At 43.9% G+C, this 26,273-nt stretch overlaps 1 protein-coding gene across 1 annotated transcript in view; it reads left to right on the plus strand.

Moving 5' to 3' along the window:
- Positions 1-26,273, plus strand: part of LOC119463691 (female-specific histamine-binding protein 2-like) — a 98,923-nt gene that overhangs the window by 11,277 nt on the left and 61,373 nt on the right. Inside the window, exons 2-4 of the mRNA XM_049656535.1 lie at positions 16,318-16,496; positions 17,998-18,077; positions 18,456-18,539. Of these exons, the coding sequence (XP_049512492.1) occupies positions 16,318-16,496; positions 17,998-18,077; positions 18,456-18,539 (343 nt within the window). The remainder of the gene's footprint in view (positions 1-16,317; positions 16,497-17,997; positions 18,078-18,455; positions 18,540-26,273) is intronic.

Below are 26,273 nucleotides of genomic sequence, written 5' to 3' on the forward strand. Positions count from 1 at the left end.
GGATCTGCAATACTGCTCCTGAAAATACTGGCGTATCAATGTGAGTTAAGGCCAGTCTTAGGAGCGTCCCAACCATTTCGTATTTGGAGCACACAAAATCTGAAGTGCGCAAAAGTTTTGTAGAAAGGAATGAACGCTTGTTTTGAAAGATGCCGTGCGGATTTAGAGAAAAATAAATTGTACTTAAATAGAGTTTAAGAAGACCATTTTTGCGCCTAGCAGATTTCATAAAGGACTTGTTACTCAACAATCTATATATTGTGTAGCGCCAATGTATTTCTTGGAAGCTACCAGCATTGAAATAACTTACCCAAGAACATTTTAGATTGTGGTTGCAACAGTATTTTTGAAAAACTGCCGAACCTTTTTTTTCTGAGTAAACCGTATCTCACTATCCCCAAATTCAGCGATTTGACGGGCCATTTGCGCAAGTGCGACCAAGGTGAAAATTAACTGTCCTATCCTCAAAGGGTGACTCGCCAGCTAAAAGAAGTATGCAGCTACACTACCTATTTATTTCATATTAAAATATTATTAATCATTCCTAATCATTATTCACAATTAATTAAATTAAATATTCAATAAATATTCAGTAATCATTACCTCGTCGCCCGGTAAGGCAGAACAGCTAGCCCTAGCGTTAGCGCAGTTAGATCCAAGCAAAACAGAAGTCTACACAGACTCGAGATCGGCAGCAAGAGCATTCGCATCTGGGGCCGTCTGTAGGAGTCGCAAGATACTCGACGGAAAAGTACTTGTTCATCACACCATCACCTGGTTCCCGGCCCATGTAGGGTCGGAAGTAGGGGGGCTTGTCAACGCCAACGAATTGGACCATGCTCAGGCGCGAGGTCTTGCTTGCCGCGCCGGGCTATCTGGGGCCCGTGCACCGGGCGAGGCCCGCGACGGGTCTGGTCCGATCGTGGCGGAGACGGAACCCCCCCGCTTTAGGGACATACTGTCCACCTTTAACGAAGTCACAAAGCATTATCAACTTGGTCGCAGGGCATTTCCGTTGCCCCACCGAAATCTATAACGGCCTCAATCGGTTACGCTTAGGTTATTACAAACGCACTCGTATCCCAGCCCCTCGATCTATAGTCGTTTCACGGAGGTCTCTCCTTCGTGTCCCGACTGGGCGGATACAGCAATTTTAACCATATGCTCTGGGAGTGCCCCTCTTTACCGGACCACACGGATCAGGGATACCGCAAGACACATTTTATTTACTGATAAAGAGTCATGACTGGTTCGATCAACTCAAGGCAGTCCAGAAGGCCCACGATGCGGCGGTGAGGCTTGGCCTTCCCCTCCGACGTGGGAGCGGCCCGCGGTCCTCCTCCATGAAAACGAGAGGTGACTACTGCAGGACGTGAATAAAGTTTACTACCTACATACCTACCTAAAAATATTGAAAAAGGCACTATTACCACAGCGGTGATATTTGACTCATCATCGGTTTTCTTAAAAAAGCGGCGATCGATTTCATTAACTTTTACACAACGCCAACTCTGGTCTGATAAATATATTACTGCAAGAATGAGCGGCATTTCTTAATCTTAGGAATAACAATTGAGCCTAATTTTAGTGTACTGTAAGGCCATTGCTATAACCTGTGTATTTAAAATCTTAAAGTGCATTGGCATCATTTATTATTTTGGCATCATTTTATTTTATCTATCGCTTGCGAACACGTAGTTTTGTGGTATAAAACATGACAGCCAATGTGTCTTTTCTGAATCTGCTGAGCCAGGAGTTGCGTTCAACTTAAGTTTCCGCTGTCCCTATTTCCGTAATTGTTCTGCGTTAAGTCGAGGAATCAAGCACGCGAGAGCGTGCTCAGCGAGCTTTTTTAACGCTCGTTTGTAAAAAAAAACTGCTTCGGCCCCTACTCTCGAATCAAGTGTGCTATCTGAAATGCTTCGCGTGAATGTGACCGATGCACCAGCTTGCGGGGAAGCACTAAAACGCCACAGAGTTGCTGGAGTCATCTGGGTGTGGCAGGACTGTCGCTATAGCAATCCCCATTATTGGTATTTTCACTAAACTTTTTTTCTATAAGGCAAAAAGCATTTCGCACCATGCAACCAAGACTGCACCATACGTCTTTTTCGTAGACAGAAGAAAGGATCACTGAGAAAAAAGTGCGAAAAGCTCGTTATCGAGCAGCAAATTAGGCAACCTGAAATAGAGAATACAGTTTTCTACAACAAGGCGGCTTGGTGTACACCTATATAACCTCTATTACGGAACTATAGCGAATTGAATTGATTCAGGCGTAGCTACGCACGAACAAGAAGGATGACCTACCCGTTTCCGTCGTTAATGACACAGGTATACAAATTTGTATCATGAGCTTACCACCGGGCACGGCCAAAGAAAATCCTCACCAACCCCGAGTACCATGCTGTCCCTGTCCGTGGCGGTGTAACTGCGGCCACGCTCTGGATGTGGGCTTCACTTGGGAGCGTTGGTGGCCTCCACACAACCGTTTTCATCCATTTTTTTCAAAAGATGAAGCGCCAAGAGAGACAGCATATTAGGAAGGAACAAAGACAGGACAGGCGCTTCATCTTTTGAAAGCTATGCACCAACTAGCCCCACAGCGTGTTTTACTGTTTTCATCCATGTTGTTGGCCGCAGTCCTCAAGATATGATAACCGGACACGAGTTTCTTCTCTGAACGTTCAACTACAGTTGACTGATTGACCGATGTGGAACATGACTTGCCCGCTTCACTCAACCTTCAAGAGACAGTCGAGCCCCATTTTATTTTGCGCTGGGTTGTTCGTATCCAACACCAAACATTGTCCGAAGCATCGCCGTACCCAGCCCCATGTATCGAATGTCGACTATGTTGACAGTGCCAGTCCCCGTGTCCTCTGTCACCCAAAGTTTCCTTTGACCATTTCATTGTGTTTATTGCGGCAAATGAGACTTGCCTTCTTTTCTAGAATTTCGGACTATGTCTTCAACTTTTCCCGAAAGGCCAAGCTGTCGCGACACTCTACTCATCACAGGCGTGCCCTGTTTCGTCGTTGTCGCCTACTCCACTTGCTGTCAGCGCTTCAGTCCCAAACGATGCCGACGAAGCCGCTCCTTCGTGGGTAGACAATGTCTTCACCAAGATTATTGCGCCGCATTATCTGCCATCACAAGTGGACAGAGAGAGATATAATTTATTTGAAAGATGGCAGAGAGGTCGGCCTGAGCTAGCGCGCAATGATCAAACGTAACCTTCAAACATGGCGTATACACGGGCTATCCACCTCTAATTCACGGGTGGGCTTACTTATTGTTACAACCAGAGCGCCAAGCTATTCAACAAGAAGTTGAGAACACGCTTACACACGTTAATATTTAGACGTCAACGAGTCCGTGGACGTCACCTATTAGGTAAATTGAATCAAAATTTTAAAACTGCTCAAGGCAAGTTTTTCTACAGGTTAAGAGCAATTGTATGAAATGCTTGAAAAGCTTCCCTGCTTGATGACAGAAAAAAAGCGCCCGTGAAATAGCATTTCCACAATGTAACTGAAAATTGCTCCCTATGCCATTGAAAAGGTCATAAATAGAGGCAGTCGATTTCAGCGAACCCTTCGTCTATGAACTCAGCTCCTGCATAGCAGCTTTCCCTCACTGCAAAGACCATCACCTTATTTTCATTTGCCTTCCTTGTCATAAAATAACTGCATTCACCCACTTCGAGGAACCAGACAAGAGGCGGTTATAGGCGATCTGGGTAGGGATAAACGAGCGGTCATTTTAAAGTTATTGTAGAAATTGCAATAAAAATATATTATAATAAATACGAGGTAATTTAAGTTCTGTGTTAGTACAGAAGGGACAGTGCACATGGATTATATACATAATTTTTGACTTTAACTGCTGTGTGACTTACGACCCTACTTTTTTCTATGAGATCATAATTATAATGGTGGTTGTGGAATTCGAACTACGTTACATGCACAGACTTTAGCACTCTCAAATATTCCCTTAACGAAGTACTCTAAAGACATGATAACATGCACAGCTTTATGTAACCTTTTATTCGCCTGTGCGTGGATAAAGGCCTATGCTAATCCTGATTTTTTTGTTCAACGTTGTTCAACATTTTAGTATTTCACTATAATCGACGCGATAATCTTGGTGCATCCTGTTTATTTTGTTCCTTTTGAGTGCTATAAATATAAGGTCTCTTTGGGTCAGTGAAACAATCTTGACAACCAGTGTAAAATACCAAGTTTTCTTTCAGGCCATTCAGCAGAACAATGTGCAAGCGCCTACCAAGCCGACGTGAATGCCGCGTGGCACTGGCAGAGGGAATAGGGCTAAAATGCAACCATCGGACTAACTTTGGTCGCTGGGTATGTGCCACTCTGCAATGATCCTTTCTGTCGCCAAGACGGCTTTCTGTGTATGGGCCACTTTGAATTGACAAAAATCATAAATGTTGTCGAGTACAAGGCGGTATCAAAAGCGCGCTATACACAGGTTGATCATTTTTAGGATTTGAGGAATTTTTAAAAATAGCCTTTTGAAGGCAACATAACTCAATTATTGCACTGATTGTTTGCATAGGTGGACATTATCTGCACAAAATAAGAAACACATATTCAACTAATTGCCATACAATCACTAATTATCCTGTAAAACAATTTTCTCATGGCATATATTGCAATTAAGAATTGTAGCCGGTGAGATTGCAAGGCGTATCCACTGAGAATTAATTTCCAGACTAACGCCACTAATATATGCGCCAAAAAGCTAGCGGTGAAAATGCAACGTTCCTCTTACATTTTTTAACAAAATGCTCTTCTGTGCATTCAAGCACAAATTTACTGGAACGCCCATGTGTTTCGTTGCACACTTTTGGAACAAATATCTCGAAACAGGTGTAATCCTGGCGATTCATTTCGAATGGATACGCCTAGCAAGCTCGCTAGCTTCAATTCAAAAATTGCAAAATTTGACGTAAAGAAATTAGGTATGAAGGTTATTAGTGAATGTTTGTTAATTAGTTAAATATGTATTTCGATTTCTCGTGCTATATAATAATGTCCGCCTCAAGAAATAGTCGAGCTCAAGGACAAGAATTGTGCGATCTGTCAGTGGCTATTTTTAAAAATGTTTAAAGACTAGTAAATGATCGCCGTGTATACTCAGACTAGGTTGTCTGAATATACAGGGTGTCCCAACAATCATGCACCAAGAATTCAAAATATACAAGCGCCGCGTAGCTGGACATAACCAAGGTAATGCTGTTTGTCGTCGTTTAGAGATACTCATATTGTGTATCCATTCCGGCTTCTTACATAATTGGTCCTGATAATGAATCGTGTTCCAATTATTGCTATTCGATAAAAAGATCCAATGAGAAAATTGTAGCGCAGCATGAAAAACTCCCGATACAGCTTTCTGCTGTTCAATATGTTCTACATATATGCATTTTCTCAAGCTTGAAATTTCGAACACTGTAGACACATAGCGGCCAATAACGGTCAAGCAGGCCGTGTTATAAATGATCACACTCTTGAAATACGAATACTAAATCCAAGATTCACCTTTTTAGCATCACACGCCTACCAGTCAGATTGAAAACTGACTCCGTTGTACCATCAGCATCTGATAGCACTGTGTTCAGTCATGAAGTCAATTGAGCAAGCTGCTGCGGAAGATCATTAAGACGCCGCCTGAAATCAAACAGCATATTCGCTTTTTCGTTTTCAACTACGTCGATCCAAGTTCTTCAGAATAAATATTGTGGTAAACTGGTTTATGTGTTAAATAAACATATCTTTTGACATTTGAGAGCAATCACAACTGTCGCACCACAAGCACACAATTGCAGCATTGAACAGTTCAATCAGCCTTTATGGCACTTTAGAGGGCAAATTTTATTTTAGAAATACATTCAAGTTTCACTCAGAAAAAAACAACAACTACGCATTGGTTTCTTTCTTTGCTTTCGTTCTTTAGTGGTGTATTCAGGACAATATGTAGAGTAGCAGGCCAGAGCAAACTAAAGCTCAAGCCGACCTCTCTGCCTTTCTGCAAATAAACATCCCTATATGTTGTCGTAGGGCCGGGACAAGGCTACCTAGGCTTTCTGTTACCTCTGCAGTGAGCCGGAACGAATACTCACTCTTTAAAATTGCGTCGGCGGTTTCCTAATCACTGAAAACGATATTTGGAAATTTCAATGATGAAATTCCTGTGTGATACAAAAAGATTGTCTTACTAATATTTCCCCAGTTCGCATGATTGGTTTATTTTTCCTTACCTAAATTATCAGTTTAGAAAACTTGAAAAGTAAAATTCACCGTTGTAACATTCATACATTCTATGTCAACACCGACTAGAAGCAAAGCATACAACGCGGTAAAGAGATCAAAATTTCGACGCGTCTGAATGGCTCACTGCATATGCGGGCAAATTTTCTTGCGGATTTTCAAATGAAATTTGTCCGGCTTACTAAGCGGCTCAATTATAGCATGGGCCAATGGGAGTTGTATATGAAAAAAATATTTCTTTATAGAAAGGTGCCTCCCAGAGTAGTTTGGCGCGCCGTTTCATACACATGGCAAATAACAACATGGTAGGAAATTGATAATACAAAGCACACAACCATGGAAACGGACATTATACAAACATGAAAACACTGCCACTTGAACCCGGGTACTGGGCGTGCCAACCAAACACGCTAACGACTACACCGCATCACCACGCTGGCACCGAGGAATGGCGTAGCAACTTCTAGATACATTTGTGTTTCCAAGGCTGTCGTTTTGTGTCGATGGTGCCCCGTTGGCGATCGTGCGTGGTATACATATAGTTGGTGTAAGTGTTGCCGATCCTAAGGTTGTTGGTGATAGAGTAAAGATGTATTTAAATGAGTAGCAGTATACAAAACCGCTTTCAATAACAGTCATGTGGGGCGGAAAGGCTCAACGGGGTAAGATTACCGAGCACGGACGGGGGCTGCGCCAAAAGAAAACCTTCTTCGCCAGGCGAATGTAATTCTTCAATGCTTGTCCTTTATTCGTTATGCTGCGGATTGTTCGCTACAATCGCTCTTTAACCGCCAACTTGGCTTAGTCTGAAGAACCTTCAGCCTCGTTCGCAATTTTCAGTGAGCCGCGAACAACATGCACAGAACAACTATAATAAACTGCCCCTGCTTCAAGGTTGCACTGCCTCGAAGGTATAACGGAAATATGGCTCCACCATTATAAGGCATCGAATACAAGGGTGGGATTTCGCACGCACGTGTAGGTTTGTTGAACCGACAAATATTTCCATTCACCTCCGGTGGCGGCAACAGGGAAAACCTGTCCGTAAGACAGACATATAGATTTTGTGAGTACGAGAAAAATTCCCTTGAACCATACCTGTTATGACTCTCCGTTGTGGTTATTGATTCAGTGTTTATTTCGAAGTAGCAATCCGCGTCGGTATCTCTCCCCGTGAGCCTACACATAAATGCATCGCAAATATCGGAAGCTTCATTGCTTTGCACACTCTAGCTTGTCTTCACCTCTTCACCTGCCCAGCGCATATGAGGTTGTGGTGGTAACTAGCTACCGTGGCCATAATTGCAGTGCCGTCGAGGTTAAATCCATCAACCGTCGAGGTTGATGGGCTAAGCCTACAGAAATTGCTGTGGTGTACAAGGGGCGCAGTACGGGAGAGCTACGGAATAATTGTGGAAGTCTACAGTTATTTAGCGCGCATCGAAAGAATAACACAATCGTTTTCTAATTTCTTCGGAATGCGACAGGTGCGTCAAAAACGCTAGTCACCTTTTTGCCGTTAAACTCTCATTGGAACAACGAATCAGCTGTTTCTAAATGTCATATAATCAGGCGGGATTTTGCCGGCGTATCCAAACTTACAACGGCTCAATTCCTAGCCTTGCAAGCCGATATTATCGACGCAAAATAATATAACCGCAATTTCACCATAGACTCTCGCGCTACATTTGTATGATCAAAACCGGCACAATGAGAATTTTCTGCTACATGGAATGCAAGTGATTCTTCGTGCTGGAAGGCGAGCACATTCATGCGCAAACTACTTTTACATATGTCAGTATAAAATTGACTGTATTAAAGTACACGCGCTGTACTAAGTGGCACAACACCATTGTGATATGTCTGACAAAGCAAGGTATGCCATGAAGTGGTTGCAAGCATGTGAGATGGGCTGCATGCTTGCATACATAATTATCTCGAAGCAGAGACAGAATGCTAATTTATGTATTGTGTACATTAGTTGAGTGTCTATCCTTCGTTATATCAATTGCACCCTATATACACAGTTATTAAAAATATAAGTATTTCTCCTGCCGCCTGAAGTATGCTTTAGCTAGTGCTCACTTCATTTGTGTACGGGATCTGAATCCATGCTGTAGATTCTTGCATACATGTTTATGCAGACATAGACACAAAACATTGATTTTAAGCAGAATGGTTTAATTACCAATACACTAAAGTGTATAAATAAATTCCGCACAGTCTTGGACAATTTTAAAACCTGTTTCACCTTGGCCCTATTAGGACTATGTTCTGTTCAATAGTTGTTTGATGCAACATATTATGGTGACCTTTCACGAAGCAGATCCTAATGTTAACTGTAAATGTCTGAGGCTAAGAGAAACAATCCGATACCTATTATCTGACTGTCCTCATTGTGGTCCGCCTTGAAAACCAAACTCGACTGCACGTAATTGCACCTTATTGTGGGAGAGAACCATTGTCCAGACTGTGTTCCACACCTTTGCTTCGACCTGTTACTTGACATGCGGGCTGTTGCTTTAGTGCATGGCATCGCATTGATGTGCACACATTATTTTCCTTTTTTTATTTCAAATCTTGGCTCTCTTGTTTCTTTCCATTCCCTTTATATCCTCTTTCCCCAGCACAGAGTAGGTCGCATTTATTTACACTGTTTAACCAGCCGGTCTGCCTATCTTTCTTCCTCCTTCCTCCAAGAGCACGTGCCAGCATTATAAAACTAGGTGTGAATGATTTACTGCAGAAAGCACGGCATTGTATAACACACTTCACATGTGCATAACTCATAAGAGAACGTGAACGACATGCGAATGTGCTCCACCGTTGAAGTTGCAGTATTGAATTTGAGATTTCACTGGCATTATTATCACCAAAGTCCATCCCTACTTAATCTTAACACAATGAGCGCAGACGTTGTGTAAGCAAAGAAACCAAGCTGTGATAATATGTGAACACACTTATTACTTTACGCAAATAACTAAAGCGAGCAACATACGTTCAGTTGAGTTTTTCATATTATACACAACCATATTTCGCAAATACTTGGCCTCCTCGAAATCAACTGAATGTTGTGGGGCTTACGGTTGATTTCACAGTCATATTTCTTCACAGTTGCGGGTAATAACTATTCGGCCCACATTGTCATTTGACACTCGGGGCGCGAATGTACACGGCGCAAATAGTGTATATTCTGGAAGGTATGCAAACGCTTGCTATTACGCTGGAATCTTCGAAGAGTCATGAATAAATGGCCGAAACACTTTACTGCTGATTAGATGTTTTGATTTTCTGTTCTTTGTGTAACACAAGTGCACCAATACTAAGGCCTAGAGCTGTTCTTGGGCACTTTCAGAAATAAATGAAATTAAATATGTCGACGACCATCGCATGCGCTCCTCTGAGCGATCCTTCCGTCTGAATGTAGCTTGCTTTTGTGGTTGCAGGCTTGTCCCATAAAGAGCTGGTGTTAAGACCTATCGTTGTGCTATAGTTTATTGTTTCACCATTGCAACAACGTGACAGTATGCCATATACCTGATGAACGTTCTCCAAGCTTTGCGTGGTAAACGTTAAAATTACAATTAGGATAAGCAGCACTTGCTAGTTTTTGCTGCATTTATAATCTATAGGCATGGTGGTTCTTTTGTCGTACCTGTATATTGCTGATGAAACATACTGATTCTTTCAGATGCCCACCAAGTTTGTACTTTCCGATAATATTACCGTCCCATGATTACGCCATTGCTTGACGAAAGTGAAAAACGCCTTTACAAATCAAATGTACGTGTGGTCCATTATAGCTAAGGAATGAATAAAATTCAGCATGTGACATATAGTTTTATTGAACCTTTAAATTGTTTCTCAATAGTTCAGTTCACATTACCATCAAATTCCACTACATTGTCTCTTTAAAAGGTTTTATTATTGTAATGACGACAGAACTTGTACATCGGTATACGAGAACAATAACTACCACGGGGCACTGTCATGCCTATCTGTCGATTTTTGTTCTTGTAGCGCACGTTCACTATAATTGACGTGGTGTTCCAACATTTATTCCGAAGTGACACTTACTTCGCTGGTGATCACATCCGCTACTGCGCTGATTGTAGTTAGTTGCTGCTGAAACATTGAGAACAATGCGTTTCTTGAAGGCGATCATTCGAGACATTCTTGATTGATGAAGTATTGTGCAGCTCGCAGTCGTGACTATATATTCGGATGATGCGTTTCTGGTGCGTTATTCCGCTTTCAGAGCGATATCAAGATGCAGGTAGTGCTCTTACTAACCTTCGTCAGCGCCGCCCTGGCCACGTCTCTTCAAGAGACAGCCTCTGGCAGTAATGGAGCCAACCCGCTCTGGGCGAATGAGCAACTGCTTGGGAAATATCAAGATGCCTGGAAAGTAAGACACTTTTGACTACAAATAATGCAGATATATAGTTTACTCCTGATTGCAATATTTGAAAGCATATATATACTGAGAATTAGGATATGGCTGGAACAGGTAAATCGGTAGTATACGTCACGTAATATTCGTATAGGGTTTTATGCAGCTGCACAACTGATGCTGAACATCATATCTTGAACACAACAGACGTGCATGATAAACCATATTTTTTTACAGTTTCTAAAAGAACAATCAAAATGTGACCGTTATGTTATGCTCTGCATTGATTCGTTATGTATTTTTTAATTAATGTAATGTCCTAAATAGTCACATAGATATTCTAAATTTTTGCAACGCGAGTTGTTCATCCTATCATAGAAAGCAAATAAAAATTGACAATGTAGTAGTGACATATTCCTTTTGCTAACATTTTAAAGCGAAGCTTTCTCCGCATATCATCTCATGGATTTGCAAGGGTCGGTCGATCTCCAAGTCAGCCGGTCAGCCAGTCGCTAGTCATGTTCTCGACATTTATATTCCCCTACTAAAAAAAGCAAAAAAATGTAAAACAAACTGCGCCATAACGCACGCTTTCAGTTATCGCACCAACGCCCACTAGCTCTTTCTCATGAACACCGCGTGCTGGCGATGATTATGCTTGCCATACCACGGAACATGCACACATCGATGGATGTCCGTGGGTTGTTTATGATACATGATTTCCATTGTATGGCAAATATTCTCATCAAAGGATTGGCAAAGAAGCAGGCGTTATACATGGCGCTCACGCCAATTACTGTGTTAGGATGATAATCCTGTTCGGATTATAATTATGATTTCCATGCTACACCAGATATTCAAAGCGTAGGATCAGGAAACAATTGGCGGGTACATTTCGAATAGATAAGAAGAAACCAAACAATACAACGCAATAGTAGAGATGTAACCTTGCGCAGCATACGCGCGTGTGCCAGTTGACACCAAAGACCCATGAATCACACGACCAAATTTGAAGCGCTTTCCTAATCACTTCACGAAAGCTTCGCGTTAATAAATCAAAAATGTGCGTTTGATCTGCATACAAGTTTTCTGATTACCAATTCCCATTAAGGTAAAGTGTGCTGATTATCTAAACATACACACATTTTGTGCGTAGCTTCACAAATGAAAATATGAGAGAGCGAGCGGATATGAAATACAGGTTCGAATATGATATTGGTACCTTTTTATACCCTTCACAACCGACGTACCACTACGGACGCTGCTAAAGAGTGTCACTCTCTTGGGCAAATGAAAAAAGTCACAGGCCTCCGCGGCACACGCAGCAAAGTCAAAGCGTAAGCTGGTGGAGCGGCTCAAAAGTAGCTCCAATTTGGGCACCACGCACAACAGGGTCTTCGCGGCAGGTCTGTTCGCCTCGTTTTGACGAGAACTATCTGAACTGTCCGCCGGGCGTCGACAGTGAGCTTAGGCTTGTAATGTTCTCTGCAAAGCAGTCTGGTGAGCCCAGTCAACTGCAACGTGCACGTCGGGCACGCCGCGTTTGCAGGCGCCTTAACTAGAAGGCGCCACAATACTAGCGGATGCTCGGCAGCTGGAGATCGCGTTGATTGCGCGCCTCGTCTGAATCGGATATCGTCGTCTGCGCCTGCGCGCGTGACGTTTGCAGGCACCTTACCTAGATGGCGTCACCATACTGGCGGAGGTTCGATTCATCTACCCCTGCGCGCTTGCTTTATAGGGCATTTCCGCTGGATAATAGCAAGCGCCTGCGTGGCTCAGTGGTAGAGTATCTGGCTCCCACGCAGCGGGCGTGGGCTCGATCCCGGCGGGAAACGCGTACTTGTTTCGCATTTCCAGCGATAGCGGCTACGGCGGCTAAACGCCGGTTGGCGCCGAAGGCATCATCACGAACCGAACCGGCTATTGGAACGAGCCCATAACAGTTTACGCTGTAAAAAATCACCCTCCTTTACACTCCGTGAAGATGGTCGAACGGCGAAGCTGCGTTGGTTGCACAGAGTGTTACGAGTGTGACATGTGCATGCGTTGCTGTGATGCAATTGCACAAACACGGCATTTCTGCAATTGTGATGCAACTGCGTAAACACAGACCTAGTATAGGAATTTATATTGAAGCGATGCGAGGCGACAAGAGGCAGCGACTACCGACGCTGCTCGACGAGTGTCCAGTTCTCTGGTCGAAACCTCCCGAGCCGCCGCCAGATTCGGGGACACCGCGCGCGTTCCGCGCGAATGCGGGGAAACGTGGACGGCGTCAGCAGCAGCTTTATGCTTTGCGCGTTTTCGCGAAACGTCGCGCCTCACAGAAACACTTTCTCTTATCACCTCTCCTCCTCGCGCCCAGCGTTTCCTCTCATTGGTGGCCTCCTCCCCCAGCGAGCGCCCTCTTATTGGTAATTTCTTCGTTCCTCACGCCTCTCTTCCTCTATTTATCCCGTGAGCCGTCCTCCCCCAGCGCTGCTCTCATCCTTCCCTGCTCACGTGACCTGCGTGACACCTAACAGAAGGCGAACGGTCGACTAAGAACAGGTTCGCTGTTAGAAGTCGCCAGGCAGCGTGATTGCGTTGGTGTGTTTTTTTACGAGAGAATGGACTGCGCGATTCTGACTCCATTGCATTTTTCGGACAAGCCTGCCATCCAGGGCCACATTGGTCTCAAAAACATCAAGGGCTGACACTTTCCAGTTACAGTCTACATATTTCTGGGCAAGTAATGCAAAAAAAAGAAGAGGGGAGAAATGTTGAACGTTTTAGCATACGATATTTTTAACCGCGTCCCAGTGTAAGTGAATGTAACTGTGGCATGTAACTCGCATGTAATCGCATGTAACTGTGGCCCCTTATTGAAGGGGCCACTGGGGCGTAGACTTCCTACAACCGCCGCTGAGAGGCAGCATCGCGCTGGTGTACCAAGTGGTATGATGGGACGTGGTATCACTGCATGTTATAAACGAAAACGAACGAAGTGGCAAGGTAGTAAACATCAAAGATCGAAAACAAGCTGGAAGAAACTCGGGTGAATAGACGCCTCAAAGGTACCAAGATAGGCGATTTTACCGTCCCGTCGCGCCGCGCAATGACGGTTATGTCGCTGATGGGTTTATGCTCATGAGCAATTTATACCCTTGTCACTGAGGCATCTTGGAGCGCTGTCAATTCCAAACGTGATCGGGTGATTCTACACGGATACTTTCGACAATCCGTTGGCACGTTAAGGAACCAGTAGATCTCGATCATAGGCTATCGTCTACGCCATATTCTTGCGTGAACTCGGCCAACTCGATCCGAATTGTTGGGCCATGAAACAGCTACAATTCTCGCTCATGGCCGAAACAAATTATTAATAGCTGGCCTGATCGCGATGGACAGTGCCCGTGTTGCAGCGCTATATTAAAGAACGACCGAGAGCGAAGGCGAATTAAATAGTTGCTGCCCTCCTCTCGAAAGACAAGTCTGGGAATCAAGATTCCGCATTGTATGGTGTCAGACTTGTGTTACAAATGGGGTACCTAATCAGAAGCCTGTGGAAATGTGCTCAACTGTTTGCAACTTGCTACTACAGAAATAATAGCGATCGAGCGCGCGCTGTTAAACAAACGCGTGCAAGCACAATGTGCGTCGCACGCGCAAATCAACCAACGCTCAATGCGTCACTTAAAGTACGTCGAAGAATTGCTGCCGCAGTATTCTCATTGCCACGCGTAAGCTGTCATGACTGAACTATAGAGCGAAGCAGCCATACTACCGCGAATAATGGCAAACATGCGGTAAAACGGCAACCTTTACGGTAAATTTGATTCTGCGGAGTGAGGTGATCCATGCTTGCCTGCATGCCTTTCTTCTCATATCATTTACGCGCGAAACTGTAGAACTTGACCCAGGTGTATTTGTCACTGTTGTGGCAGTTTGTAAAGTAAGAGTACCGGGCAACTTGGCTAGGCGACCGCAGAACAATCGCGAATCAATGGCGTTATTCAAGCGGAAACATGACCAGACTACAGAATTTGATTTTATGAATAGGAACATATACCATGTCTCATAGACTGGAAGTAAACTGACCATGTCTACATTAAAAAACAAGATTTGTATTTACTTACGGCAAAAATGTTAGTAGTGGCAGTAAAGTATGCAATATTCATTTCCAGAAACATTTACACCCCTGGCAAAAAGCCCTGTTCTGTCCACAGTTTGTAAAAGTTGAGCTCGGTCCGTGCGCAGCTACTTTCGCAACATAGCCAAGTCGGGAGACGGGCAAGTGCATAGCCAGAGGCAAAGCTCTCAAGAGGGCAGAGAGTGTGGCGAGGGGGGATGAGTGGAGACTAGGATCTGTGATAAAGGTGGAAGGGCGGAGTTTAGTGCGAGCGTTGCCAATGCACAGCCACGCCGAGCGCACGTGCTGTGACGTTAGTAATGACGTCAGCGCTCCCTAGTAAAAGGCGCGCTCTCACATCGGTGAGCCTCTTTCTCTCTCTGGACTTGCGCGACGTATCGCAATGGCGAAGCCGACCGCTTGAACTCCCGAAGAAGCCGCCCTTGATTGGTGCAGAGAGAGACAGGAAGAGAGAAATAAAAAATTACTCCATCTCCCGCTAAAGGGCCCCATGTGTGGATGCGAAGCAGCGGGGAGTTGGTTAGCTTGAGCGGGAGATGTTTTCGCGGCAGCGGCCCGAGCGCTCATCGCGGCGCTACACAAGAGAGTGAATGAGGCGTGCACGGTTCGTCATTTTCATACCGCGGAACTACCATGGCGCCCCCAGCGGAGTATGCAGCTGTCGCACCAGCTCTCGTGCGCGCCGCTCCGGATTCCTAGAGGAGAGAAAGGGGGGGGGGGAGCGTAGGAGAGCAGAAAGAGGAGGAGGGACGCGCATGCACTGTGGGGGTGTGGCACGCGGGCGCCGCTTCGTACAGTAGAGGATTCCTAGAGGAGAGAAAGGGGGGCGTAGGAGAGGAGAGAGGGGGAGGGGACGCGCATGCGCTGTAGGCGTGTGGGACGCAGCCGCAGGGACGGACAACGCCCCCGCCATAAGCTACTTCGCATCTATAAAATCAATCAAAGTAAACTTTCTTAGCAAGGTGGGCTTCGGACCCGGATACCCACGGTCCGAAGACGAGCGTCATAACCACTAGGCTACAAACCCACGCTCGCTGAACATGCATTTATGGGAACCACATCATTGCGATGTACCGCCGATATTAACACAACTTGCTATAGAAAGAGAAGATGAAAATGAAAGCGAAGAGAGAGAGAGACAAAGGAAGAGAGACACATGGAGAGCAAAATAAAGAGAGAGACGGGATTTGAACCCGAGTACTCACCGTTCGAAGGCGAGCGTCATACCCATTACGCTATACACCTGCGCTGGCATAGTTCCGCTGTTCCGCTGACCTGAATAGTCAGCGGAACATTCTTGTATTTGCTGGCCGAATATTGCGCAAACGCGCAAATATTCCGGCCAGCAAATATTTGTTCTATCAAATTTCACGTTATAAGGCAATAAAGCCGCTCTGGCGGACTCAGGCTTTATATGAGAGTAAGCTTATTGGAACAAAACATAATTTTTTTACTTGTGTTGAGTTTTTGTTTTTTCTATCTGTCACTCTTTGCAGAGCATCGATCAGGGTGAATCGGTGACTTACGTCCTCGCAAAGACAACGTACGAAAATGACACAGGATCATGGGGAGCCCAGTTTAAGTGCCTGCAGGTGCAAGAAACCGAAAGAAATGATACAGAATATACTGTTAAATCGGTTTTCACGTTCAGAAACGCTTCTTCTATAACACAGTAGTAAGTACCGCTACATATCAATCAAGATATCGAAAGTTACTCGCTAGACGTTAAAATTGTATATTTACCTAACTACATTCGAATGTTCAACATCGTCCCGTAGTGTGCTTCTATTTCTTTAAACGGAACAAAAACTGGTAAATTCATGGTAAATCTGTTTCATACTAAATGAATATTGGCACATTGTCTAAGTACACTATGTATATGAAGCATTGTGACAAAATTTGGCTAGATAAATACCACTTCCTTTGTGATAACTATTACTATAATGCCTATTCTTGCTTCATTGGCATTTATACTAAAAATATGTTGACACATTATCGTTCATACTCCTTCCGAGTTGAGTATTTTAGTAATATTGTGGCAATTTCCAATGTAGCAGTGTAATAAGGAGTACAGCTACGTGCTAATGAATAATTATTCCCCTTTTATTCTCTTTGTTTGTCCTCTATATTGCCGTGCAGGAAAGGCAACTAGAAATCACGTCTTTTCATGTTCTCATTCTGCAACGTTAGAAATCCAGCCATTCTGATGAGCACTGGAACGAGATGACTACACATTATATGTAGGTGTCAAGTTCTGATGACAGCCAAGGCTGCTAACACTTGCTCCATTTGGGTGGACGTTGCAAGCAACGAACGTTTACGAAATATATCGAGAGGCAATTAAGACGTAAAAATGTCCAATGTTATACTTGGTTTTTTATTCATACAAGGCAATTAGAAAAATATAATTTCATATTCAAATGGTACCATTGCTTAGCACAAGTGCGCATACTCATTGCTTTATACTTGGGCTAATTCACAAGAGTACCATTGCTGGAATGAATTATAAGGTGCGTCCATCTACGTTCGGTACAATAGAACCTGGAAAAAAGCCCTCTCATGCAGGCTTGTAGGAAAAAAATGTCGCCAATGCGCATAACAGGCGAAACATCGATTGTCATAGCAACCTGTTGAAGAACACACAACGTGGCTCGTAGATTTATCGGCAGTCAAAATGCACTAAGCATTCGAAAATTAATTCAAAAAGAGGCATGGTGTCACGTGGGTATGTACAAATATAAACAGATCTCACGCAATGGCCGCGCAGACTCGCTGTCAAACTCGCATCCACCTAATTCGCCGAAGCTTCCGTAGCAATGAACAAAATAAATTGCAATGTGGAAAAAAAATGAAACACTTATTGTGAAACCTTGTCAGGATATTTCGCTCAAATGGGGAACTCTCCATTTACCTTCCAATTTATATGCTTCCATGACTTCGCTTTTGTCGATGTACTTCACAATGCCATAACAGCAAATATTAAAATTTATTCATCATTTTCAGCATCATCAGTGATCTGAATTGCTTTATTTGGTTCTTTGCGGTGCAACATAGGCTGGGCTTTTATTGAAGTTGCCATTATAAGTATTTGTTCTTGTATTCACTAATTTAACAGTGATAGTATTTGCTTAGTTTTTCTAAAACTTTCTCATCACTTACCTTCTTTTTACCTTCAGTCACAAGGTGACAGAAACAGTAAAGGCCGTTTTTCAATATGGCTACAAAAGAACAAGGAATGCCATTGAGTACCAAGTGGGTAAGTCTCTTTAAACACATAGAACAACTAAGCTTAATATTTAAAACCTAATTAGGAACTATTTAAGGGAGAGCACGAGTATGCCAGTGAAGATATGACAGGCAAGGCAGAAGTATGCCAGCGAAGATATTTCTTCGGTGGCACCCTCGATTTTTTTCTTTTTTCCGGGAAAAGTTCTTGTTGAAAGTGGGGAGATCACTGAGCAAGCCTAAACATAGACAGGTAATACTTCTACAGTACTGCATAGCTGGATGCGGTAGGTTAGCAAGAGAAATGAACTTAGGATTCCACATCAGGGTAAGCAAATAAATGCTCTTTATGAAATCCTCGTTCATTGCACAATATTTTGCTAACATGCATTCATTTGTACACTGACAGGCGATGGAACTAACATGACCGACCCGCTCATTTTCACTGATGGAAAGTTATGTGATGTCTTCTATGTGCCTTATGCAAACCAAGGTAAGTACCTTTGCACACTTCGTTATTCTTGCATTTACGTGATATGGTAAATGTGCACATAATTTTCAAAGTTTGAAATATTAATTACCAGATAAGGTAAGTCGTACCACTGATTCAGAAGCGAAAACATTTAGCAATACGTGTAAGAGCCGCATGCCTAAATTTTGACATACATATTGAACTGGAAAAATATGACACAAGGTTTGTAAGCGCCAATCACGGAATATTTTGCGAAAGCACATTTTCTTGTCGCGCTTTTGGAATTTCTGTTTCCCCAGTCCCTTCTCTTTCTTCGGCGGCTTCGGTGAAACGTTTAAATACCATGAATTGCCCACTTTGCCGCTACAGTCGCAGTCGCTCGGCCGCATATTCTTCGTCGGTCGACGCCCGCTGCCTGTGTCGGTCAGCTCGATGTTGATCGCAGCGCTTCGCGCGACGAACCTCTTTTGCGGATATTTCCGATGATTCCGGTTCACTTTCCACATTTATTTCACACATATGCATGCGGGCGCAGAGGTGCACAACGCGGGGCGTAAGAGAGGAGTGGCGAAGCGGAGCTGGACGAGTGCACGTTTTACACGGAGTGCCGTAGATTTGCATGACGTCACGCGCGAGCATTGTCCAAGCAGAATGTAGGCGGAGCCGGGCGCATCGCGGGCATCGAAGAATAGGCTTTGCGCAGGCCCTCAGCTGTAAGACGAAGCTTCATACAAAGAGAAGCGAAATCCAGGCTGGAGGGCTAGGAGTGGCACTGAAAATAAATCATTCATGAGCACTATGCTGCACGTCTCACGAGCACAGTTTGTCAGCCGCAACTGCAAAGCGATAAGACGGCGCGTTGCTAAAGCACTACACGGATGGTCAAGAGTCTCCTGTTCGGAAGCAATGGCAGTTGATACTCGTTTGGTAGCAACTTGTAGCGAAATTCCTTTTTGCAGCCCAACACTGTTTCTAGCAGGCGCACCTTCCGGTCCCGCCGTCCTTTGTATCCGCTGCTGTATGTCAGAACCGCGCGCGTGAGAATTCCCTGCATCGTACAAACATTGTTGATACCATGCTACCAGATATGCGCACCGGTGTTAGCAAAGGTCTCTTCCCGTTGCGTGTAAAAGCCTCTCTTGTAATTTAATCGCGCAAGTTACCTGCGGCGTGGCGTTCATACCCGCGGCAAGGTCCGCGTTACATTTTAGCGGCTCATTCGGCGGGGCACAGTGGTGCATCTCCTCTTCAATTGTCTTAGCAGTCGTGACCACATGCTTTTCGCTTTGCACATGCTGTAAATGGCAATTAAGTAAACACTCTCCGCTGCCGTGGCGCCTGAGACGGTCCCTGGCGCCGACGTTCAACGACTCAACTCAAGCAGTTCTTTCACAGCGCATCCCAACGTGTGACGTGGCGCCCGAGACCACGTCGGAGGACGGCTTCCTCGCGTAACTCGTGCTTGCGATGTATCTGATTCCAGATAAGTTAGCTTCGCGGTTGCGTAAAAACTACTGCAAATCACGTATCAGACGAAGATAAAAAATTCGCTGCCCATGATTGTCGCAAACGGCGACACCGTGTTGAATTTCAAAGCAGGTACAAATTGATTTACGACATACTCGGGTAGGCTGGAATTTCCGAGAAGAAAAAATCTGGCTCCTACTCTATGTTATAGCGTATATACGCGATCATGTGTAGAGTATGTATGCTTATGCGTTAATTTTCAAAACAAGATCCCCTACTGGGGAATATGCTGCTCTATCAAATTTTCTTTGTCATACATTTTTAGGCAACAGTGTTTTATTTTTGGATCCTGCGCTGACATTTCGGTTGCACGCTTATCTCAGCCTAAGAAGTTCTTCGCTAAGAAACAGCGTACGGACAGCGCAGCTTAGTGAATTCTGCGCCTTATATTTTCATGTAATGCATTATTTTAGCTTATCTATATTGTTCGGGAGAAGTCATCTTGAAGTCGCCTAACAATTACGCTGTACTATGACACAAATTCCTCTAACATATGATTGTGTCGCCAATTTTTTCAGGCTGTGAGCTCTGGGTCAAGAAGAGTCACTACAAACAGATACCAGACTGCTGCATGTTCGCGTTCAATGCTTTCTGTGCGCAAGGCAAAGAAACCTACGATAAATATACTGAAGACGAATGTCAATATATCAGCGACAGCGGATTTTAAAGGCACCCCCTCAATAGAACACTTTTTTTGTAGATTGTAGTATGAAGAACTTAATAATAAAAACAGTGTAGAGTGCAGCAAGTGTTGCTATTTTTGTTTCCGAAATAGCGCTCACAGTCGCTCAATGTCGAAACCAAAAGAAAAAGCTGGAAAACTGCAACTGCTGAAAGTCGCCGATGGACAGGTATCTCTTATCACGCTTTTTGTTTTCTGCCAAAAACCGGGCATTTGGACACTAAAAAGTTTTCAACGTAGTACAGTACACTCTAAGTTTTCGAACGTCGATTTAACGAACACTTCAGAATAATGAACTTTTAAAAAAGCTCCGGTGGTTTTCCTAAGCATTCTATGCAGAAATCTTTCAGTTAAATGAATTTCTGGATAGCGAATATTTCAGTTTAACGAACAACATCTAGCTGGTGAAAGACGGCTGTCACCAACTGGATCTTGACAGCAACACTTTGTTTGAAGACTATGCGCAGCGTGGCAGTAAGGTTCTTGACCGTGCTGAAATATCACATCTGGTATTTGTTTACAGTGTTCGTCCAGAAGAAGAACAGTGCGATGATAAAGCTGCTATGGCAGAGGCAGATTCAAATCATGCAACTCTAGCCGAGGCTGTAGGATTTCTTGGAAAGTTGCGAGACTACTTCTCACAGCAACAAGCTGTGCTACAGGACGTGCACAAAAACATAGACTCTCTGGACAGCTTGTTTATGTCTTGCGCTTTAAGAGGACCAGTTCAAATCAAAAGTACTGATTATTTTTTTTTCAAAATGAGATAGGCAGCAGCGTAACTGTTATGCTTCAAAAACCATAGCTCCATAAATTGCATTTCACACTTTTGACTCGATGTCAGCTGTGCCCTATGCTGTTCCATATTCTAGTGAATTTAGTGAACTTAGTGAACTTTTAGTTAAATGAATTATTTCCTTGATTCCCTTGAAGTTCACTCAAGTGAGAGTTAACTGTACGTTGGTGTTCCACTTACTTTTGTGCTTTAATGCAAAAAACCGCACTTTCTTCAAAGAGGCAACTGGAACGCCAATGCATTTTGTCGGACACTTTGGACAATACGGTTAAGTCCTGAGAATTAGTTCCAAGTGGATACGCCTTGTCAAGTCACCGGCTGTAATTCTTCGATTGAAATATGTGCGGTAATGCAATTCAATAAAATTTTTATCAGCATAATTAGGTCAATTATTCAATTCGGCTATTTCATTTCTCCTGGAAGTAATTGCCGCCTCATCGACTAGTTTAGATCAAGGATTAGAATGGTGCTATCTGCCACAGGCATTTTTTTTATTTTGTCGCAGCTAAAATAACACAACCTGTATATGCTAACGGTATCTGAAACAACCAGCGAAGTGTGCTTTACAACCGACGTATAATTAATAAGCAGATAACAAAATGACCCCTAATGGGAACATACTACATATTAACTACGCATATAATGGCCGCTTAGAGACATCTCTAAAGCAAAACCGATGTCCTAGCTTCTGCAATGACGAAATATATCTACCGGATTTAGGACGTACTTTTGGATGCAAAAGCGTGCAATGTCCCAGCGAAACGGCCGGCAGCGTCTGTAGCACCGAAACACCTCTTAAATTCCCCATGGCGGCGTCGCCTCGTTACGAGCACGCCTCGACGGAACAGCGCGGGCGAATAGAAAACCTGGTGAAGAAATAACGCGCGAGGTGTTGCGTGACGAGAGAGGGCATCACTGCGACGCAGTCACCAGCGCACCTCGATGGAATTAGCTCATATGATGACGCGACACCGCGAGGCGTCGCGTTAATGCCTCTGTTGGTGGACGCTGCTCCTTACTCGGCGTCTCATCGCGCAGGACGTCCATGGCTTGCGAGGTCCTTGATTTATCAGAGATATCGTCCAAATGATTCCAGTGTATAGCCAACATGTTACTTAGCAACTGTACAAAATGATTACACGCAGCAGTTTAATTGTCAAGAGGGACAGATTATTTATTTGAAAGAAGGCAGAGAGGTCGGCCTGAGCTAGCGCGCTCTAGCCTACTATTCTGCACAGGGGCAGGGAAAACTGGGACATAAACTTGTGATGAGTGATGATGACATAGAAAAAGGTATGTACAACGGTGAAAGGAAGTTCAACATTCCGATATGTCTTTCCCGAAATCACCACCTGGTTTCAGACCTTGTCTGTGGTCCCTAGCTCAAGTGAACTTTCAGATAGATGAAGGCGCTAAGACGAAGCTCGTGTGTAACTTCTGCTATGTCAGAATTACAAGTGCCAAATAAAAGCTTTCTAAAATGTAAAGAACTGCGATAAGCTGCTTCAGTATGGCCAGCTCATAAAGGGCACTTTAAGTAGCCGGATTCTCGACTCCGTAGATAATCACCCGCATTGACTCTACCAGGTGCTTCAGCATTTTCTGAACGCTTTCCATGTCATTTTGTCCATCTCCATGCTTGTCTGTTGTCTCGCCAGTTTTATGGGCATTATCATTCTTGCCTTCTTGGCGCAAAAGATCACGACGGCCCGCTGTCATGGCGGTAGGCCTAGAGGGCAGCTAAGGCAATTCAGTGTGTGTATCAGTCGGTGGAGACGAAAATTCGCCGTCTACTCTCGCCGACCTTGAATTAGCTGTAGCTGTTACTGTCCTCGATGCAGACTCGGGCAGAGGTGGTCGTGGCGCCTGCGCCCCCATTAGGCACTTCGGAAGTGGCGTGGTGGCCCTTCTTTCCAGAGTGTTGTTTACTTTGACGAACAGATTGTGCAGCCTCTCTACGGCAAGTTTTGTCTCTTGCAAGAATACGAGCTTCTTGTTGCATCTTCGGGCATTCCTTCGAGGTCGCTGCATGAGCGGCAGGAAAGGTGGGACATTTAAATGAAGACGCATCACAGTCGGCGGTATTATGTTGTCCGCCGCCACCCGGGCAGGTCAATTCAATCCTACAAACAGCGCTCAAGCGGCTTATATTTAGAAACTTTCGGCACTCAAGAGGCTTCGGAAGGAATGGTCGTACGTGGTGTGCAATTTAGCCCACTTTGACATGCGCTAGCCATGTCGAAGAAGCAAATATCCACTTGATGCGCCGGAAGTTCCCCAAGTGGGGAATCTCAAGAATGCACACCGATGACCTTAATAAACTCTTGAGGTCCGCTTACTTGATTTCGAAGTCCACGTCGGAAATCACACCAGTCGTTCTCTCCTTTCCTTAAGTAATAAAGGAGCGAACGGGGATTGCCCTTAACGTCGGAATGGTCTTAAATTCTTCAGTACTGCTGAACTTTTCACATTTGCCGTCAGCATGTTCTTTCGAGTGTGGATCCTAATTTCGTTGATTTGACCAGGGACCACACTTTCGAAATATTGCGTTAGAAATTGCCCTCTGAGGGAGTTCATGCTCTGTGACGTCGAAAGCGGTGCGTAAGAAATCACGAAGGATTTCTGCTCACTCTGATTCAATGAAGTCGGCTTACTCCACATCTGGCTCATATTTTTCTGCATATGGTGGCTTATGGCTACGGTGTAATCACTCTCGGGGTCCATGACTCCCAGCGTTGAGCTCTGCAAGGAATCTAGCTGGTCTGACCTTCCAAAGACATGTCACCCGAAAATGAACGATGAAGCTAACGACTGACATTGCTGAGGTTGTCGATCGAGCGCCGTCTTGCTAATCCTTGATAAAATCATTTTCACTAAAAGAGAGTTAATCGGACGCCGATGTATACAACATGCTATATTGGGCTACATCTGAACACTTTAAGGCGCCTTGTACACTTTTGCGTGCATTGAGCGTTTGGTAGCTTTTTTTTCGCGTTTTCGAAGGACAATTCTCTATTTGTTTGTTTTAGCGCATTCATTCACTTTAAACTGAGAATAATGCACATCTTGATCGCCATTTGTCGTATTTTGGCGAAGATGTTCATATCAAACAATAAATTGCGGATGTCAGTGCAGGAAACAACGGTGAGGCATTTTTTGAGCCGCTTTTTCAAGTTGTAGCAAGAACATAAAGATAATAAGTTCTTGTACATTATATATAATTACAAGTAGTGATAATTTATTCCTTTTTGAGTTGAGGACCGAACGCTGACGCTCGTACGCGCATTTGTACACGATTTTGTACAAAGCACCGTGGTTTCTGCAGAAATTATAAACGCTGAGAGCTGTTTTGATTTCCTGACCAGGTCCTCGCCATTCGTTTATCGTCGTTTTACAATGCAAAAAAGCATGAAAAAATGCGAGAGTCAGCTGGAAGGCTATCGGAGCTTATAGCTGAAGGAAACGTTTCCGACATCGCGGCAAGTGAGACGCCACTTGTGAAGTGACGAACGCCTGTGAAATCTTCTGTCCAAAGAGAACATGCAAAATCATCTGTAATAATTACAGATTTTCAGCACTTTAGATTTTCTTGCCACACCAGATGGGGTTTACCGAGAAAATGTGAAATTTCATTTACGCGAATGCGTTGCAGAATACCACTCCTCAATGGGTCTGGTTTTGTATACCTTCCCCTCATTGTATTTATTGCAATGATTCTGAAACTGTGAATACTTTCTTTATAGAGTGTCGTGGGTGCAACGTGCACGGATAACCACTTCTAGAAGGTCCCCTTCACGAACTTGAATACGTCATTAAGCTTCCTGTCATACTGTGTCTCGGTGCGTCGACGCAAGGACATTGCAATAGGAACGTATGTAATCACATATTTATTTTGTAAGCGAAACAAGGAGACTTCCATGCTAATATTTGCTTCATTTTCCACAACAGCATAACAAAAGTATTAACTTCAAATTTTAAATATTAAACCATGAAACCTTATATCAACCATTAGTATTCATTTAATATCTAATTCTTAAATTCGGAAGTCCTTTTTAAGTATCCTTCAATTTTATGACACTGCCACCCGATTCATGCGCTCCGTTGTTTTAGGTGGGAAGTATCTTATGCGCGCGGGCTGTCAGCGTCTCCTACCGCGTTCGCTACCGCGTTCGTCGTCGTCTTCCACAGCTGTCTGCGTTCCCACTCATCATTTGAGCGTAGAATTCTAATTCTCTTCTGTTGTCCTAATGGGGAGGCCACGTTTCGGGGTTATGCTTTAGCAGTATGAGCCCATTAGTGGTGCATCACTGCATGCTTCATACCTCCCCAGGTTCCACGTTTGTGGAGCGACATTTCGCTCAATGGGTCGTTGGACCCTTACGCATAACATTTCACGACTCAAACCGAGCCTACGAGTTAACTCGTGCTAACTGTAATGTGTTTCATATAAACTAGGGTGTTATTCTTGCAGTTTAAAAAGCGTAGGTTTCTCAAAACTTCCTTCCTCTTTTATTATTTCTGTTCTTTTTTTTTCTGGCTAAACAACAGTTTATGCTTCTGCAATGCACTAATTTTGCAGTGGTATGAAGAAATGTTCTACTGTAAGTATATTTTCTTGAAGAAGCTATTTGTTAACCTTATTAATTATGTGGCATTTTTTCCGATGCTGCTGCGTGGTGAATATATAGCGGTGCTATAATCATCGTAAGTTGACAGTTCATGTGCCAGTTCTCGAACAGCCTGCACATGC

The sequence above is a fragment of the Dermacentor silvarum genome, chromosome 9 (genome assembly GCF_013339745.2).
Source record: "Dermacentor silvarum isolate Dsil-2018 chromosome 9, BIME_Dsil_1.4, whole genome shotgun sequence".
In the NCBI taxonomy this organism is placed as follows: Eukaryota; Metazoa; Arthropoda; class Arachnida; order Ixodida; family Ixodidae; genus Dermacentor; species Dermacentor silvarum.